This window comes from Equus asinus, chromosome 4 (genome assembly GCF_041296235.1).
Source record: "Equus asinus isolate D_3611 breed Donkey chromosome 4, EquAss-T2T_v2, whole genome shotgun sequence".
Lineage (NCBI taxonomy): Eukaryota > Metazoa > Chordata > Mammalia > Perissodactyla > Equidae > Equus > Equus asinus.
In genome coordinates, this window is record NC_091793.1 from 53,611,698 (window position 1) to 53,630,286 (window position 18,589).

Below are 18,589 nucleotides of genomic sequence, written 5' to 3' on the forward strand. Positions count from 1 at the left end.
CTACTTTCTGATTTTTCAGTTGTAGGCATTATCTTTTGAGACTCCTCAGTATGCAAAATGAGAATTTCTCTCTTTCCTCTCCCTGCCCCATCAAAATATGCACCTTTCCTATTCTGTCCTTTCAAGACATCTACTCTGGTTCTACAAATATTTGGTATTTACATTATTATAAATATATATGAATACTATTCCCAGCAATTACATAGTAAACCAGGATTACTTTTCCTCTCCTACCCAACGTTCTGCTTTCCTTAGTACTCTTTCCCCCCTTTCGCTTAGCTTTTTTTAGCAAATGAGAATTAAAACTACCATCTATTCAACCAAAACTCTTCCTTAGTTATCTAAATTTCCACTCAAGACACTGTGATGGATCAGGGATTCTATCAGTTTCACTTCCCTAAAATCCTACTTTTACCCGGCTCCAATTCAGACTGATTACCCCATACGTCTGAGGCATCTACCTCATTAACTAGATGAGGAGTTCTTTGAGGATCAAAATTATATTAAATTCATCTTTGTTTTCTCATTGCCGGCAGAGCAGATGATCAAAAACCATTTGTTATATGAAAAGACATGTTTATCTGTCTGTTGTTCTAGGCTTGGGAAAGGCTTGGGCTTTAGAGTAAGACAGACATGGTTTGGAATTCCTATCTCCACCCCTTAATAGCTAAAAGACTGGCAAAATTACTTTAATTATCTGAGTCTCAGCTTCCTCATCTAAAATGTGAATACACATAATGGCTTCATAAGACCCTTGTGATGATTAAATGGAATTATGTGAGCAAAGCAGTTCAGGTATAAGAGATATTCAATAAATATTCAGTTTCCTCTTCTTCCCTTCCCCATCTTCCATTCCTGAATTACAATGCGCCAGCAATTCTAATCCAAGTTGTGTGATCTAACTTACCAGTCAATGGAGGGAGGACAGAGATAGAGCGCATACACTATAAAATACCTCCTATTTCTATGCAGCAGCTCTCTGCGAGCCACTATTACTGAGGGGAAGATGTCTCAATTGCAAACACTATCCAAGCGTACTGAGGCAGGAAATAAGCTGAGAACCACTACATCATTCAAACTAGGACACATATTCTCGGACGTCATTAGTTTTAGTCCTTCATCATGAACATCGTAATCCAATGTTATGTCTTAGCCATTACAAATCCATTTCTGGATTTAGTTTAAGTTTTGTTGGCAACATATGTAACCTCACTCAATATTTCCAATATACACATTGACTTTTTTTCAATTAAAATCTTTTAAAAAATCTTCTCTGAAGAAATGACAAACTTCCTTGTTTCTTCAATGAGAGTGAAGTACTGTAACTTATTTTACTTTCTTCACTGTCCTGGTTTCAAGAAAGCTCAACTAAATTTAATGTCCAATTAAAACAAAGATGTAAATTCTTATGTTTAAGTTTCTTCTTCCTTCTTAGTTGTGACTCTTTTCACATCCTTTTAAAAAAGTGATAGTCTTAAAAATATCAATAAATAGAATAAAAAATGTAAAGTTATGCCAAATCTCAAGAGTACTAAAAGAAAAATGAAATTCAACCTTTTCTCTCTTTGGGTCAGAATTTAAAACTTGGTACTTCTTTTCAAAGTTCAGCCTGGATGTATGGGTATTCTCTATTAGGAAGAATTAACCAAGCCCAGATCAAAAGCTTATGGGAACTCCATGATCAACAGGGCTCCATAACTTAGCATTTTCCCCTGAAACTCATCCAAAAGAATCGGTAGTGAGCACTGAATATATTTAACAGTATAACTAAAACGAAACAATTGTGAAGAACAGAACAACAAACTGAATGGAAATGTTATATGCCCTAAGAATGTAAAATTGATACAATTAACAAAAAATGGGGAAAAAATAGAAAAAGAAGGTTGAAAAGAAAGTATGATAAGTGCCTAATGTGTAATAGCTATGAGTCAAAGGATATTATTTAAAGCTGAAAAGTAATAGAAATGCAGTTATATTTATCAGAACAAAGTTAACACTAAGAAAAACAATATTATTGACTAAAGTCAGTGAAAGACAGAGAAGAGAAAGAAAAAATTAAAATATACTAATTTTATTATTGCTTATCATTGGGAACTAATCAGAACTAATAAAACTTGAGCAAACACCTGATTGAAGTAAGAGAGAGGAAGAGTGAAAACTGTGTGACCGTCTGAAGAAAGGATTTACCGAGCAGAAGAGAAGAGAAGCACAAAGGCCCTACCTAAGACAACAGTCTAGCAGAGCTGTTCAATGAACAGCAAGAAGACTGGTGTGACTACAGCGGAGGGAGGGAGGGTAGACAACAGAGGATGAGCTCGAGTGGTACCTGGACTACCACACATGGCCAGAGAAGGACTCTGGACCCCATTTGAAGGATGATGTAATGTACATTAGAGAGGTTTTCTTTTACAATATATTAGTGTATACGTGGAAAAAGTTCTGGAAAAACACATACTAAAGTGCTAAAGGAAGTGATCTCAATTGGGGGCGAGGGGAAAGGGGGAGGTGGGATTTCATTTCTAAGTCATATTCTTCTATTATGTTTGAATATTCTACAATAAGCACGTGTTACTTTTATAAACAAAAAAATTTACTCATGAAAAAGAAAATTATTTGTCAGACATTATCATCATCATGCATTTATTGTACAAAAGATACTGTGACAGACAGAAAGCACTACCCTTTCAGAATTTTATAGCCTACATACTATACCAGGGTAAAAAGATTACTAAAACACCCAAACTCCAAAGTGAATAAGCTAACAAAAAGATTCAAAAATTTACAGTACTTTTCCTACCTCGTTAAAAACTCTAAGAAGACAAGTGAGTGTGCGTAAATTCATATCTGCAATAGAGAAGGCCACTAAAGACACTGTCATGTGCTACAGCACCATCGAATGCTTCCAACCCCAGTCTAGAAGAAACTGTGGAAGAAAAAGATAATCCCCCGTGGCACTTGGTCTCTAAAGATGGCCCCCAATAAACCTCACCTCCTGGTATTCCCATCCTTGGTTTCCCGCAGTGAACATGGGCTGGCCCTGTTACTTGCTTTAACTGACAGAATGGAGCAGAAATGTTGCTGTGCCAGATCAAGGTCTAAGACAAAAAAAGGCAGACAGCCTCTGCTTTGGTTCTTTTGGGGAGCTCTGAGCCACCATGTGAGAAGGCTAGTTCCCTTGCTGGAGAGACCACGTGGAGGCGTACTGTTGAGAAGAAGTTCTGGGACTGCCTGGAGAAAAAGAGAGGCCAAGCTGTCCTAGTATCCCCGTTGAGCCCAAACTTTTAGCCATTCCTATCCAGGTACAAGGTACGTGAGTGAGCCATTCTCCAGCTCAGTCGAGCCCCCAGCTGACTACAGCCCCCAGATAGTATCACAAGGATAAGAACCACCCAGCCAAGCCCAGAGTTGCGATATCTAATAAATGGCTGGTGTTGTTCCAAAGCCATTAGATTTTAGTAGTCTGTTAACAGAGTAATAGATAATAAATTCCCCTTCCAGAAATTAACTTAACTAGTTTATGCCTCTTTTCCTAAGTCATAACGTGCAATACACAACTGTGATTGCCTGGCACCGCCAACAATAAATACCTTAAAGGATTCATAAAATAAGTACTATTCAAATTATAAATCAGCACAGAATTTTAAATTAAAATAACAATTGTTAATAGCAAGGAATTAAAATCATTTGTCTTACTCTTACGATGAGATCATTAGCTATAAAAGCACTGTCTAAGTATAACCAGAGAAAACACATGGAAGTAAAGCTGTGACGTTACTTTTAACAAATACATTTATTGCAAACCATGCTAGACATAAAGTGATAATACTGATGTGATTACAGTCACTACATACTCAAGGAAAATCAGAAAGAACCACTTAAATCATGAGAAGTTTCTGACATGTAGGCAGTAGCATTATTTTATACAGCAGAAACTGAGAAACCAATCTTAAAGAATTTATCCCCTTAGAGAGGCACTTAATACATAAAATAACCAGCAATATCTTTTAAAAAGTTTAAATGAATTCAGATGATATATTCAAAAGACATACTTAAGGAAAAAAATAGATACCATTTTAAATTTTCTCCCTTTCTGAGATTCATCTCTACCACTCTTGGAAATAAAAAACCCAACTTAATGGATCATTACCTGGTTCATCATTGTCTTTCTTATTTTTATGTTAACTACATTAAATATCAAACTAACTATATATTTACTTATTCTCTTCATCCATCAGAAAGCACTATTTAAATTTCACCAGGTTGTTACAGTTGTAACACCAATGATATTAGGCATTTAAACTATGAAGAACATCTGATTAAAATCCACATCATTGTGATTTTTTTACCTGTCCTTTTGCTATGAGATAAGCAACAATTGAGGTATGTCCAAACTGAGCAGCCAGATGAATACAGCTACATCCTTCTCCATCAATTAATGAAGGATCTGCACCATATTTCATTAGTTGCACAACCATAGATAGATGGCCTTGTCTAAAACATAAAAGAATAAACACTTAAATATATAAAGTTATTTGAAACAGGATCCTCTGGAAAGATCTTTTTTTAGATAGGGTAATGGTGGAAAAGATTACACAAATATTTTTAAAGTTGTTTTAATATAAGTATATGTCAATACATTTAGGATTTTATGGTTCATAAGTCTTGACTGGCATAACAGTCTTTGAAAATTATAGTTTCTTTAAATATGTAATAAATAGTTACTTTATTCTATTAATCCTATTCCAATATGATCTTAATTGTCCCATGAATGGGGAAACTTCTTTAATTGTAAATATATATATGTGCAAAAGGATTACATTTACAAATCTAAAGTTTAACCTAATCTTATAACTAACTGGATTAATATCAGCATGGTTAATTTCCTAAGAACACTTTGGACAATAGGTTTGCTTCCAATGCAGGTAACAAGGTAACACTGATCAGCAATACATTAGTACATTATTGATATTAACTATTGACATAATAAGTTCTCATTCATTTTAGCATATTATTAAAAAAAAAGTTGCTTAGTTATAGACTAATAAAGGAACCAAAGGAAAAATAATTCAGAAGCAATTTAAACCTTGTGGCCCAGTGCAATGGAGTCGAATTTAGGTCTCCTCCAAGTTGATCCACAATAGCACCTTTCGAAATATAGTATCTATAAGACAAAATTTTAAATAATTTAGACAACTTCTGTTTTCAGTTTTAAGAAATTATGTGAAAAATAAAGAAAAAATGTTTTCCATTTTAGATCTCATGCTAGTTTATGCCTTTGATGATAAACAATCTCTTGTGATAGTTTTAAAAATATATTTAGCAGAATTTTATAATCAAACACATCACACTCTCTTTCAGAAGTAAAAGGAAAATAATTTTTTTAAGTTACAAAAAAGAATAGCAATGCCAAATAGCAACCATATAAAGAAGAAGGCAGTTAGAAAATCACTAAAATGTGGATCAGAGAGCAGCAGCAGATGGCATCTTGGAATTAGAATAGTTGTAGAATAGGCCAGAAAGTTAGTCTACCATGGGTAAAAGTTCAGCTTTTTAAGCTTTACTTTCCTCAGAAGATTACTGTAGATTAAATCAAACAATATATGTGAAAGAATTTTATAAATAGTTAAGTATAACATACAGGTTCTTTATGATGCTTATTTATTATGCCTTTAAAGCTGTCTTGCTCTAAAAAGAGCAACCTCATTGCTTAATATATTGATGTCACAACAGCTTGATACTCTCTGAAATGAACAGGATCTAGCTGCGCATTATAATGTGTGCTCTGGGACTGATCAGTGCAATGAGTCTTGAACATAAAGGATTTCAAGGTATGTGATGTCAAATGCTTAACGCACGTATTCCACTGAGGCTCTTAAACTGCTGCAAGTGGTCAGTGCTTTAGATCACCAATGCATTCACTCTTTAATGTACATAGTTCTAAACATTTAATATATTTATACTGTAATGCTTGACTCAGAAGTTTTCTGCTTTATATAAATATTTGTTAAATTGGTGCTTTTAAAGCATTATGTAATGAAAGGCCCACTGTATCATGTAAAATAGTTTGAAGTAACTAAACAAAATATTTCCAGTCTAAAATATCAGACAATAATCTGAACACAAAGATTTAACTATTCCTAAATTGTTTCTTAAGGTACCTAGTAGACATTATATAATAATTGAAAGTGGTTTTTTGAGACCAAAGTTAAGTATAGCTCAGCCAAAGAACAGCTTTGATAGAAAATATTTTCTTAAAAATTCCAACTGGGATGTTTTTTAAAGCAATGTTATTAACTTCTCTATAGTCAATCTATCTATTCCTGAGAGTTATTTTCACTCAGATTTCAAATCCTTGCCAGGGCTATGGCAATGAGTGATTTCCAAACTAGTTCTAAAGTATAACTGTTTTTTTAACAAGGATAGGGAAACTCTTTGCTTCATGCTAAAAAAGAATAACTTCTATCATCTTTTTATTGTAAACTCCTGGATTGTACTTTTATAACATGTTATTCTTTGTAGCTTAAGACCCTTGTGAGAAGATCGTATACTTCTTCTCTGTGAACTCACGCCTCCTTGCGGCACTACAAGAAGGTTATCATCGAGGAATGTTCTTGTGGGTACTAAGGACCCCTAGGTTTTCAGCAGGGACCATCAGTGAACAGGAAACACCAACAAGTATTTGAAAGATGAGAAGCAATGTCTCCAAGAGGACACCAATGTGAAGCAAACCAGAATACACCATAAACCCTGGAAAGGCTAAGGAATTAAAGGCAACTGTCACCTCCAAAGAAAGTAATAAGAAGCTGAATTGTAAACAGAAACATTGGTTGAAAGTCAATATAAGTGGCCAAAGAATTATTGTTTTCTAACTTCTATTCTCACTGACAGTGAGTATTTATTTAGCATCACAAATAGGCATTTTCATGACACGGAAGCAATCAAGCAGCAGACAGTACTAGACAAAGCATTCTTCGTGCACTGTAATGTTAAATCTTAAAATGTGACTACTCAAATTTGTAATATTATTGCAGTAATAATTCAAACTCTTAAAGTTCAGGATCATTCTTCGTTCCTAAACTTCAAACTGAATGGTGGTAATTCCCGGCTTCAGCCTCAGGCTCACGTTGATTTTCACACTCAACCATTCAGCATCTTCCAAAGGTGTACTCAGGCACCTCTACCAGACAAGTCCAAGACTCTGGAAGCTAAACCAGAGAACCATGAGAGACACTGTACTGAAAACATCCAATTCAATGAAAGTTCACATGCTCAACAACAAGAAGCCCAGGCCCTCTCCTTGCCCAGATCAGCTGGCAGCCAGACAGATGCTCAACCCCTCCTCACAAAGAGATTAGAAGACATTTGAGAGGTTCCTTTTGCGAACGTTCCAAGTCCCACAACTTCCAATCGGCTTTGTTATGTCTCTCCTAAATATAAATAGTCAAATAAGACCAGATAATTGAGGAAAGCTTCAAATACGGAAGGAAACCAAAATAAACAGAAGCAGCCCAAAATAAACAGACCATATACAGAGAAGACAAATTTAAAAAACAAAACAAAGGGGCTGACCCAGTGGCATAATGGTTGGGTTTGCGCACTCCACTTTGGCAGCCCGGGGTTCATGGGTTCAGATCCTGGGCAGGGGCCTACACACCACTCGTCAAGCCATGCTGTAGCAGTATCCCACATACAAAGAATAGAGGAAGATTGGCACAGGTGTTAGTTCAGAGCAAATCTTCCTCAAGCAAAAAAAAAGAGGAAGAAGGGCAACAGATGTTAGCTCAGGGCCAATCTTCCTCACCAAAAAGCCAAAACACAAACAAAAAACACGCCAAAACAAAAACTATAATTGCTATCTTCCAAAAATAAGAGAAGATAATATACCCACGATATAAGAACAAAATATTTTAAAAAGGTGGGGGTGGGGACAGAGATCAAGAAAGAATGCATGAAAACTGAAAATGCAAGAAATACAATTACAAATGCAAAAGAAGAATTAGAAGATAAATCAAGAAAATTTCCCAAAAATACAATAGGTATACTCAGAGATAAAAGGTACTTGGAATAAAGATAAGAAAAAGAATCAATCTGGTTGGTTCCAGTATCTGACAAATAAGAGTTCCTGAAAGAAAAAAGAGAGAGAAGGGAAGTGAGGCACTCCTGAAGGTACAATGAAGAATACTTCCTTGAGCTAAAAAGGCCAGTTTCCAGATTAAAAGTGGCCACTTAATGGCCATAAACTGGATGTAAAATAAATAAATTTTAAAAACCACATCAACGCACAATAATGTAAACTTTCACAAAGTCAGGGATAAAGAAAAAAACTTACATGATCCCGGGGAAAAAGAATAAGCCACATACACAGTGTGTTCTCAGAAAATTCGAAGCTCCATATTTTTGATAAAGACACCTACTCTTTAATGGAGCCTTGACCTGAAATCAAACTGAAATCAGAGACTACAAGCGCTGTCAGCTGTGGTTAATGCAGACTCTTATGGTAACAGGAGACTGTCGAAGACAAGAGCCTGAGCGAATCCTTTCTATTTTATTATATTAAAGTAAAAGCTGTGAAATACTAGTTGAAACACTTTCCTTGAAAACACTATGAATATAAACTTATCCCAGGCTAGGGTAAAAGTCTCCTTTTTTCCAAGTTACACTTTACTTTATATCTTATTGTCATTACAAAAGTGACCCACCTACTGCATTTGCAGTAAGTTCCCTTAATACGTCCTGATGGAACCTAAGTGTCAGAAGAGACACTTCTCCCCGGATCGCTCACGCCCTCACGCATCTTGCTGGGTCTGTGAGAAGAGTGCAAGGCCCTGACCACTCTTTACACAGGCCGTTTCTCAGAGCTGTGTTTCTCTCAAGCTACCCTGAGCGATGAGGCAATGTCTCCCTCGGAGACAAACAGCAGGCTTGCTTACCACTTACTGTCAAAGCACCGAATTCCCCAAGCTGCAGCACAAACCCACAGTGTGTGCTGCATCCATCTAGACCATATCATGCCACTGCCACAGGATCTAGGAAGCAAGAGGGTCCTGTATAAATGATACCCATGCTATTTGTTGTGCTATGAATAATAAAAGCTTTGTCTCTTCCTGAGTCATCTTCTGCCAGTGTCCATGAAATAGTAACACACTGTAGCTTTTAGTAGGGTGTAATTCCAGACCTGAGTAAAAATTAATCTTGAGGCTATGAATACCATTTCTTATTGAAAACTGCATTTACTCACCATGTTTTTTAGGAAAGTAATTTCTTACAATACATAGTCTAGCAAATTAAGTTTACCCATCTGAGGATATAATATACACACAGATACTGTGATTATTAACCCACTCTCTAATTGTTGACTTTATTCTATAACCTTACTAGTTCATAAGTGGCTTGGAACAATTTGAAGGCAGGCAGCATCAAGACTTTTTGCCTGTATTTCCCACTCCAGACTTCCTTCTTTATTTTTTTTATCTTTTTTTGGCGAGGAAGACTGGTCCTGAGCTAACATCCACTGCCAATCTTCCTCGTTTTGCTTGAGGAAGATTCTCCCTGAGCTAACATCTGTGCCAATCTTCCTCTATTTTGTATGTGGGATGCCACCACAGCATGGCTTGATGAGCAGTGTGTATGTACACACCTGAGACCCGAACCAGCGAACCCCACGCCACCAGTGCAGAGCATGCAAACTCAACCACTACACCACTGGGCTGGCCCCTTTCTTGTTTATTTTTAAACACAAGACAAATGTGAATTTTTTGATCAACAGAATGAGATCAAACATATCTTAACTGTGACACTGGAAGCAAGAAAATAATAAAGTAATACTTCAAAATTCTGAGAAAACTGTTTTTAACCTATAAGCCTATGCTCAGCCAAACAACCAATAAGGAACAAGGGCAGAAGAGAGACTGACTTCCAAATATGTACCTCCTAAGCACTCTCTTTCAGAAAGCTATCAGAAAACGTGCTCTACTAAAACCAGGCAGCAAACCAACAGAGACAAAAAACCGAGATCCAGGAAACTGAGACCAACAACGCAGCAAAAGGATTTCCCAGAATGACGTCAAAGGAAAGTCTCAAGACAATGGTTGTAATGTAGCTCTAAAGAGCAGAAAGGTAGAGAAATCAGGAATGAGTTCATCCCCCTCCTCCAAAAAAGGACTTGATAAATTATCTGGTACTGTGTGCATACAGAGGGGTTTTACAGTTCTAAGAGAACAGGAAGAATGAGGTACAATATATAGAAAATTAAATGAAAAAAATGAAGCAACTGTTACTTAAAAGTCAAAATTCTACAGGAAAGAACAGACAGATAATCACAGAACAGTTCTGGGCTTAGCAGTGAGAATTTACATGTAACAATGTAAGCTTTGCATAGTGATTCCACTAAAACTGTACCCGAGGACGGAGGAAGAAGCAGCGAGGTGATCTAGGACAGCTAGTTGTACCAAAACAGAGAGTCAAAATATGGTAATGGATAAATCAAAAAACAGCATAAAAGTGGGCAATATTTATTAAAATTCAAAGTTCACCTGTCTTCTAAGAATTCTACAGAAATATATGAACAGAAGCAAAATGGTATGTGCATAAGATATTAATTATAGCACTGTTTGTAATAATAAAAATACCAGAATCAATCTACATGTCCATCAAAAGGAAATCATTAAATATGTAAATCCACAAAATATTATACAGTCATTTAAAAAAATGATGCAGCTCTATTTGTACTGACATGAAAAGTCTTGAAGACATATAAATTAAACGAAAAAGCAGAAAGGTGTTTGCTATCATTTATGTAAAGAAAATAACTTTCTAGATAAAAGCAGCAGTATAAATATATAAAGTATAACAGTAAATACTGAAAAAAACAGCTCCAGTACTGAAAATAGTTACTTCTGAGGTATAGGACCCAGAAGGTGGGGAGGGACTGCTATTTCCCATTGTAAGCCTTTAAGCACTACAGTCATGTGCCACATAAAGACGTTTAGGTCAACAATGGAGGGCCTATATGGAGGGCACATATGATGGTGGTCCATAAGATTAGTACCATACAGCCTAGGTGTGTAGTAGGCTATACCATCTAGGTTTGTGTAGTACACTCTATGATGTGTGCACAATGACAAAATCACCTAACAATCAAGTTCTCAGAATGTAAGTCTTTCGTTAAGCAACACATGACTGTAGTTGATTTTCAAATTGTTTATGTACTATTTTGATTGAAATAATATTAACTGAAAAAATTACAAAGGCTGCAGAAGGCTAGATAATTTGAACCCTCCTATTAAAGAAAACTGAAAAGGCTCAATGAAATATAAGAAACAATTCCTAAAAAGCAAAGCCAAAGAAGATTAAGAGCATTTACCTGGCCAAGATTCAGGAGAGGGTTAAAACCCAAAGGAGTTAGAAAACCACTTGGGCACCAACTGCCCTAGAGACTATTTGCTGATGCAGAAGAGTGTCCAAGAGACGAGGTAAGCAGACAAAAGTACAATAAGGGTTGAGACCCTAACAAGCTGCGCCATAGAAGTAATGAAGAACCAGAAGTAAATCTGGCTCTAGCTTGGACTTCAGCTGAGTGATCCAAAAAATCTAAAGCTATGAAATTGAATCAAAGTTGGGCCGAGCAGAAACAAATGGAAATCTTTTCATCTTAGGCTTCAAATCATTAAAAAAATGAATAATTTTTCCAATACAATGTCTAGCACATATTCAAAGAAAATCAGCCATGCAAAGGAACAACATAACAGATACAGACCCATGCAGACTCCAAAGGCTGTCTTCTCAGAAACAGATTTTAAAATAATTATATTTACTATGGTCACATATATAAGAAAAGCTGAAAATTTCAGCAATAAGTGATTTAAGTAATACAGGTTTAAAAAAATAAGAATTCTAAAACTAAAAAATAAAATTATGAATGCACTGAACAGATTTATTAGCAGATTATACATAAATAGAAAATAAATTAACTGGAAGATAGGTCAAAATAAGTTTCCAGAAGGAAGCAGACAAAAGGATAGTACACACAGAAGAGGATAAAAGACACAGAGTATACAATAAAAACATCAAACATAGGTTTAACTGGAGTTCTAGAAGGAGAGCAAGAGAATAGGGTACAAGCAATATTTGAAGAACTAATGGCTGAGATTTTTCCAGAACTGATGAAAACATCAATCTACAGAATCAAGAATTCCTTGCATTCTCATTCAAGGCAAATAAAAAGAAATCCACACCTAGATACATCATCATGAAACAGCAGAAAACCAGAAACAAAGAAAGACTTTTAAAGCAACCAGAAAAGGAAAAAACAAAAGGCCTTCAAAAGCACAATACTTAGACTGATTTCTCAATAGTAATGGAAGCCAGAAAAGAGTAGAATGATATTTTCAATGGGTAAAAAAGACAAAAATGCAACAAAAATTGCCAACCTAGATTTCTATACCATGAGAAAATTTCGTTCACAAATGAGGATGAAATTAAAACATTTTCCAACAAACAAAAACAGAATTAGACATCAGGAGACCCATACTGAAGGCAGAAGGAAGGTTAGAGATACAAGAAGGAAAAAAAGGAACAAAGAAAATGGAAATGTCTGTGGAAGCAAGTGATCCATGGGCTCAATACTTTAGTCACCACTTGCGCAGTCTTTCTTCAGCACTCTAGGGGCAGCTTCTTTTACCTGGCATTAATATCCTATTTGTCTCTAGATTCTGTGCTGTCCTTAATTGCACATCAGCAAGCAGTTCATTTCAGATTCATGTCTTTATCTAAAGATCTCATGTCCAAATTGTTAGAGACTACTGAACCAGATTTACTAAGACTTCCTATCATCCCGACTCTTGCTTTCCAAACTCCCTCTTATTAATACTAAATGAGCAAATTAACAATAAGGAATAAAATTCATTTACACTTAGTATGTAAAGTATTCATCACTTATGCTGGCATGAATAGTTAAATCAGATTATTATTACCTATTATCTTTGTAACCCCTCTCTTCCCTTTTGTAGCTTTTCCCTTAGAACTCATGTTTAGAATATGAGCTGCAAGTCAGACCACCTGAGTTAAGTCCTGAGCCCAACTTTTATTAGCTGTACGTCATGGGTAGCATATTTAATGTCTTCAGGCTTCACTTTCCACAGCAGCAGCACAGCAGTAATTGTTATTTTTCACACAGAGTTATTTCAAGAATTAAGATGAAAGGAAATATACATGGAAAGCACTCAGTACAGTACCTGGCACATAAGCATTCAATATACACTAAAAACAGATTTCTTCAGGAAAAAAGGTACACAGAATACACATTTTAAAAGGTATGAATTTTAGAAATTATTAATTTTTATAATTATTTTTAATAATTTTATAATAATAACTAATTACTTAAAAACAGAGAAAACACATACTTGACTAAATCTATTCTGTTATTGATGGCAGCCCAATGGAGGAGGGTAACATTTTCCTTGTCTGGTTGCCGTACATCATAACCTGCTTCCACCAATTCTCGGCAGCGTTCATATATTCCATATCTTGACAAGAAAGAAAAGAGAGGCGATTGTTACTACTTTTGACAAGAAATTTAAAGCTCAAAATAACATTTCCAGAAGAAAAAAATGCTCCGTTTTGATACATGGAAATCAAAATGGATTTCTCAACATAAAATGTCACTTTAAAATATCAATATTCCAACAGTTTTTACTAATCCATTTTACCGTTTTAAATGTCTCATGTATAAGAATGCACTATCTCATTAAGTAGAAGGGAAAATGACACTAGAAATAAAAAGTCTATCAGTCGCTTATTTTTGTTAGTATCACCACTTATTCCACAAAACACTTAAGGCTGTTTATAAAAATACATATAATTATGTTAAAACATACTAAATCGTAAAAAAGCAGTAACAAAGAGCATACCAATGATTTAGAAGAACATCAAGAAAGGACATTTTATAAGCCTCAGGTTTCTTTATTTACAAATTCAACTTTGATATTCCTGAAGGCAAATAAAAAAGAATGCGTGGGGCTGGGAAGAGGGGTGGGTAGGGAGGAGTCCTGTGCGTTCAAGCCCACTGGGAGCATTCTAGGAAAGACGCTGCTATTTGATAAAGAGGAGAGGTGCATGCGGAGAGCCCGATCCCTCCCTCCCTGTCTGCCCTTGGTCCTTGTGTGGCAGCATACTTTTGTTGTTGTTGTTGTTATTGAGGAAGATTAGCCCTGAGCTAAGATCTGTGCCAATCTTCCTCCACTTTATATGTGGGTTGCTGCCACAGCATGGCTGACGAGTGGTGTAGGTCTGTACCCAAGATCAGAACCTGCGAACCTGGACCACTGAAGTGGAGTGCACAGAACTTAACCACTATGCCACAAGGCTGGCCCCCAGCATAATATTTTTTAAACTTTTTATTACAGAAATTTTGAAGCATAAGCAAAAGTAAAGAGAATAGTATGATAAATCACTAAGAATCCATCATGGAGCCTCAGGAACCATCAATTTTATCCTAGACAAAATATTGGGTCCTTGGAAATATGAGACACAAAAACAAACTTAAATGAGCTTTGACCATATCTGTAATTTGTTAATCAGAGTGGTCTCCAAAATGGGGAAGGCACACTGCAGGGTGAGGCTGGGGGAAGGGTGGCACAATATTGGGACACTAGAAGCAAATATTAAAACTTCTACCTATATTCATGTGTTAGCTAATAGAGAAAGAAATTAAGCTTCATTAATATTTAATACAGCCTTCACACTGCTGCCCTTACCAGCTCTGTACACACACACATGCACAAGGTAATCAACCTAAGAGAAGGGCAAGAGTTCCACAATGGACAGGCGATGACAGTGGTGCCTTCAGTTCTTTTCTTTTTCAGGAAATTCTTTACATGTGCCCAATAAGTGAACTAGGCATATTACCTTAATGAGTAGAATCTACCTTGCACTTTGAATAAGTGACCATGAAAATCTTTTTAACCACACAGATGTTTCAAATTTGCTGGCTTCTCAGGAGAGGTGGGGGGAGGGGGGTTAGTGATGGCAAATGACTGAGTAGTATGCTATCAACTATACGCTCTTAAGAAGGGTAAAGATATTTAGTCTGTCCCCCTTCAAGTCAAAGGGGATTTTTCAGACACAGTGAGAAAGTAAGTACTTTTATTTCAGAAAAATACCTGCTCTAAAGAGAGTATTTTTTAAAAAATATGTTTGTAAATGTTTCCATCATTATATAATATAGTTTCTGAAAGATCTAAATACATTACCTATAAAAACCTTCTCATGTGGACACACTAAAAAATTTTGAAACAATTTTCTAACATGTGTGAACCCATTTGTTGTAATTACTAAAACGTCAAAACCTGATTAGTTTGCAAGAACTGTCATCAGAAAATGGATATTTACAAGGTAAAATTCAGTAAAATCTTTGCTTAAAGTAATTACTGTGACTTAGTAAATACAGCATACATTGTAACTTTCCTATTAGGGAATTATGTATCTTTGTGAGGTTAACGTTTTTCAGCAAAACAAACAAATCATTAAGACAAAGTATCCAAATAAAATAATTTAGGATCAGATTTCCATATGGTTGCAGCATAAAATATTAAACCATCTAAAATAATAATGAGGAAGCACATTTAATTATACTACTCTCACTGTAAATAAGATTAATGAGAGACATTAAAGACCTAAAAGTTAATCTACAAATTCAATGAAATTCTAATTAAAATCCCAAATGAATATCTCACGAACTGGTCCCAAGTAGAACCCTAAAATTCATTTATGAGAGTAAAAGGCCAAGAACAGCATAGACAATGCTGACAATTAAGAAATAACTGAAACGCTTTGGTACTATATAAGATAAAACAAACTGAAGAGAAAACAGTATTTAGAAATGGACTACAGAGTGACATCAGCATCATGGGGGAATATGACATCCATCATTTTGTCCTCCTCCAACAATATTTGGCATCTATCCACAAACAAAAGTGTCTCTGCGGCAGCTGTGGGATCAAGCACCATATTCCAAGGGAGCTGTGGGGGCAGCTCACATAAAAGAACTAGAACACATATCCTAGTTGGGATATACAACCATGTACTTGGGGCTTTGGCGAGGGGGTAAAAAAAGAGGAAGATCAGCAACAGATGTTAGCTCAGGGTAAATCTTTCTCTGGAGAAAAAGAAAAGTTTTTTTTTTTCTTTTAAGAGGAAAGATGCTGGAGTATATTTGCTGATAGAAGTGATGCATTAGGGTGAGGGAGATTAATGACAAAGGAGAGAAAGGAAATATCAAAAGGAGTAAAACCTCAAAAGGGAAAAATGAAAGTCAGGCAGTGTAATTTGTTTGCTAAATACAGTTGGAACAATGTGCTTTGATTTTCGACATAACATTCAAAAAGGTAGGGTGACGTCAGTGGGCTAAGGACCTCCGAAAGTTTGCCTCTCCACAAAAGTAACGAAAAAACTGAAAAAAAACTGTCAGAATTAACTTTTTCAGACCTCTGGAAATTAGCAGAAGGCTTTCAGCAATCTAAGGAACATTTAGTCAAAAAATCAGCTGAATTTCAGTTAGAATACTGAACTGCGCAGTGTTTTAATATATCATAGCCCCATCCTCTGCATCCAGTATCCTTAAAAAATAAGTGTGTATTCCTGGTACTGGTGCCAGAGTGAGCAGAACCAGGATGGAATTCTTTCAAAGCCTCATGCCCAAAGAGGAGTCATTATTTGACCTGTCTGGTGGTTCCCCAGAAGAGTTCACTTGAAAGGCTTATCTATCAGACCTCACCCAAATTCAATTAAAAGCTTTCCTGGGGAGTGTTTGCTGAATATCTTAACATCACAGTTGCTTCAGAGGATGGATAACAGTTGGAACAAACAACAGAAAAACCCAAAAGCTTAAAACCAAAAGCTGAGGAATCCATAGGGGTTTTGAAAAGCTTGGATATATTCTTGGGAATCTAGAAGACCATGCACACGTGTAAGGTGGTGGCACATGTTCAACAAAGGCCTGAGAAGGCCCTAAGCTCTCGCCTGACTGACCTCGAGGTTCTGTGCAAGCAGAAAGTGAAGGCTAAGGCAGAGCTGTAAGCTGTCAGTGTTGAGTGGCCCAACATTCACAAAGACCCTTAGCAAAGATCAAGACTCACCGGTTCCAGGGATTTAAGAAGTCTCTATCCAATCATCAGCTGACCACTAACTAACCGAGTAGAGATTTCAGTGGCCACACATGACAAAGATACAGACTTTACAGAATTAGTTTAGAAATGTCACAAACAACAAACAACCCTGGAAGAACCTGGTATCCAGAATTGTCACATTATATTATTTGAACAGTTTTCAAGAAAAAATTACAAGACATGCAAAGGAACAAGAAAGTATAACCCATAAGGGGGTAGAGGAGAAGCAATTAATAGAAACTGTCCCTAAGGAATCCCAGACATCACAAAGACTTTAAATTAGCTATTTTAAATGTGTACAAAGAACTAAATGAAACCATGTCTAAAAACCTACATATGAAAAGAGTATCTCACAGACATTGTTATAGAGGATATCAACAAAGAGAAAGAAACTGTGTTCATATTTCACTTAAAATACAGATGTCAAAGAAGAAAACTATAACAAAAAACTTACTGTGTAGCCTTGACTATGTCCCATGTGCTGTAATCATCAATATGAGTTTTCCGTCCAAGAGGTTCACCATATCCATGGTTATAATGGCTTTGGGGTTTGATTTCCTGTTAAAGAGAAAATCACAGAGCCAAGAATTGAGAAAAGACATGCAGGAAACATTTCAATATTTTACTACTGCTTTTGTGCTGTTTTGAGAACGCTCATTATTGAAATGATTAAGTTTTACCTTATTCTGAAGTCTGTTAGAAAAAAAGCATGTACAAATAGCTCTACCTTAGTATACACTCTCAAAACAGAAAAGCTGCAAGACTAGAAATTATTGAAAAACTGGTAACTGAAATTCATCTTTAGCTCCATAGAACTCTCTTACTTCTTCATCAAATCAACTCTCATTTCCTCAGACCAATTTTTCTATTATTTCGCATAACCCCTAGCTCTAACACTCTACTTTAAAACCTTCATCACATGCCAAATCAACTCTCAGGTCCTAAAGAAAGGAAACCAGAGAGATGATTGTCCTATTCTTCTCAGCCGTTATCGTTCCTTATCCTCCTCCATGCTGACAGCTTGCTGAGCATCTACCCTTGGGTGAAGAAAGAACACCGAGGCAGCTCTCATAAAACACGAACCCACTTGAGAAGTTCTAAAAACGTCACCCTTAAGGAAACGAATTTTTAACATAAAAATTTAATCAAGAGTTTTACAAAATATTACATCAATTCAAAGGTTACATGCTGTGTGCAATTTTCTATTTAAAATACAAAACTTGCTGTGCATAGTCAGCTAAGATACAATTATGTTCCTTTTATATAAAAACAGAAAAATTGAGTATGTCTGGTTCTGATATCATCCATTCAAATTTCTGTGATTATCTTTCCCTCATACACACTCGCACACACAAAAGTAAATATAAATAAAAGGATAAGTCATAACAAGATATTGGAAAGAATTCAATCCTTAGAACAATCCATGC

At 35.9% G+C, this 18,589-nt stretch overlaps 1 protein-coding gene across 1 annotated transcript in view; it reads right to left on the reverse strand.

Moving 5' to 3' along the window:
- Nucleotides 1-18,589, reverse strand: part of ZDHHC17 (zinc finger DHHC-type palmitoyltransferase 17) — a 92,014-nt gene that overhangs the window by 51,865 nt on the left and 21,560 nt on the right. Inside the window, exons 2-5 of the mRNA XM_014841693.3 lie at nucleotides 17,617-17,720; nucleotides 13,401-13,523; nucleotides 5,084-5,161; nucleotides 4,347-4,491 (exon numbers count right to left, since the gene is read on the reverse strand). Of these exons, the coding sequence (XP_014697179.2) occupies nucleotides 4,347-4,491; nucleotides 5,084-5,161; nucleotides 13,401-13,523; nucleotides 17,617-17,720 (450 nt within the window). The remainder of the gene's footprint in view (nucleotides 1-4,346; nucleotides 4,492-5,083; nucleotides 5,162-13,400; nucleotides 13,524-17,616; nucleotides 17,721-18,589) is intronic.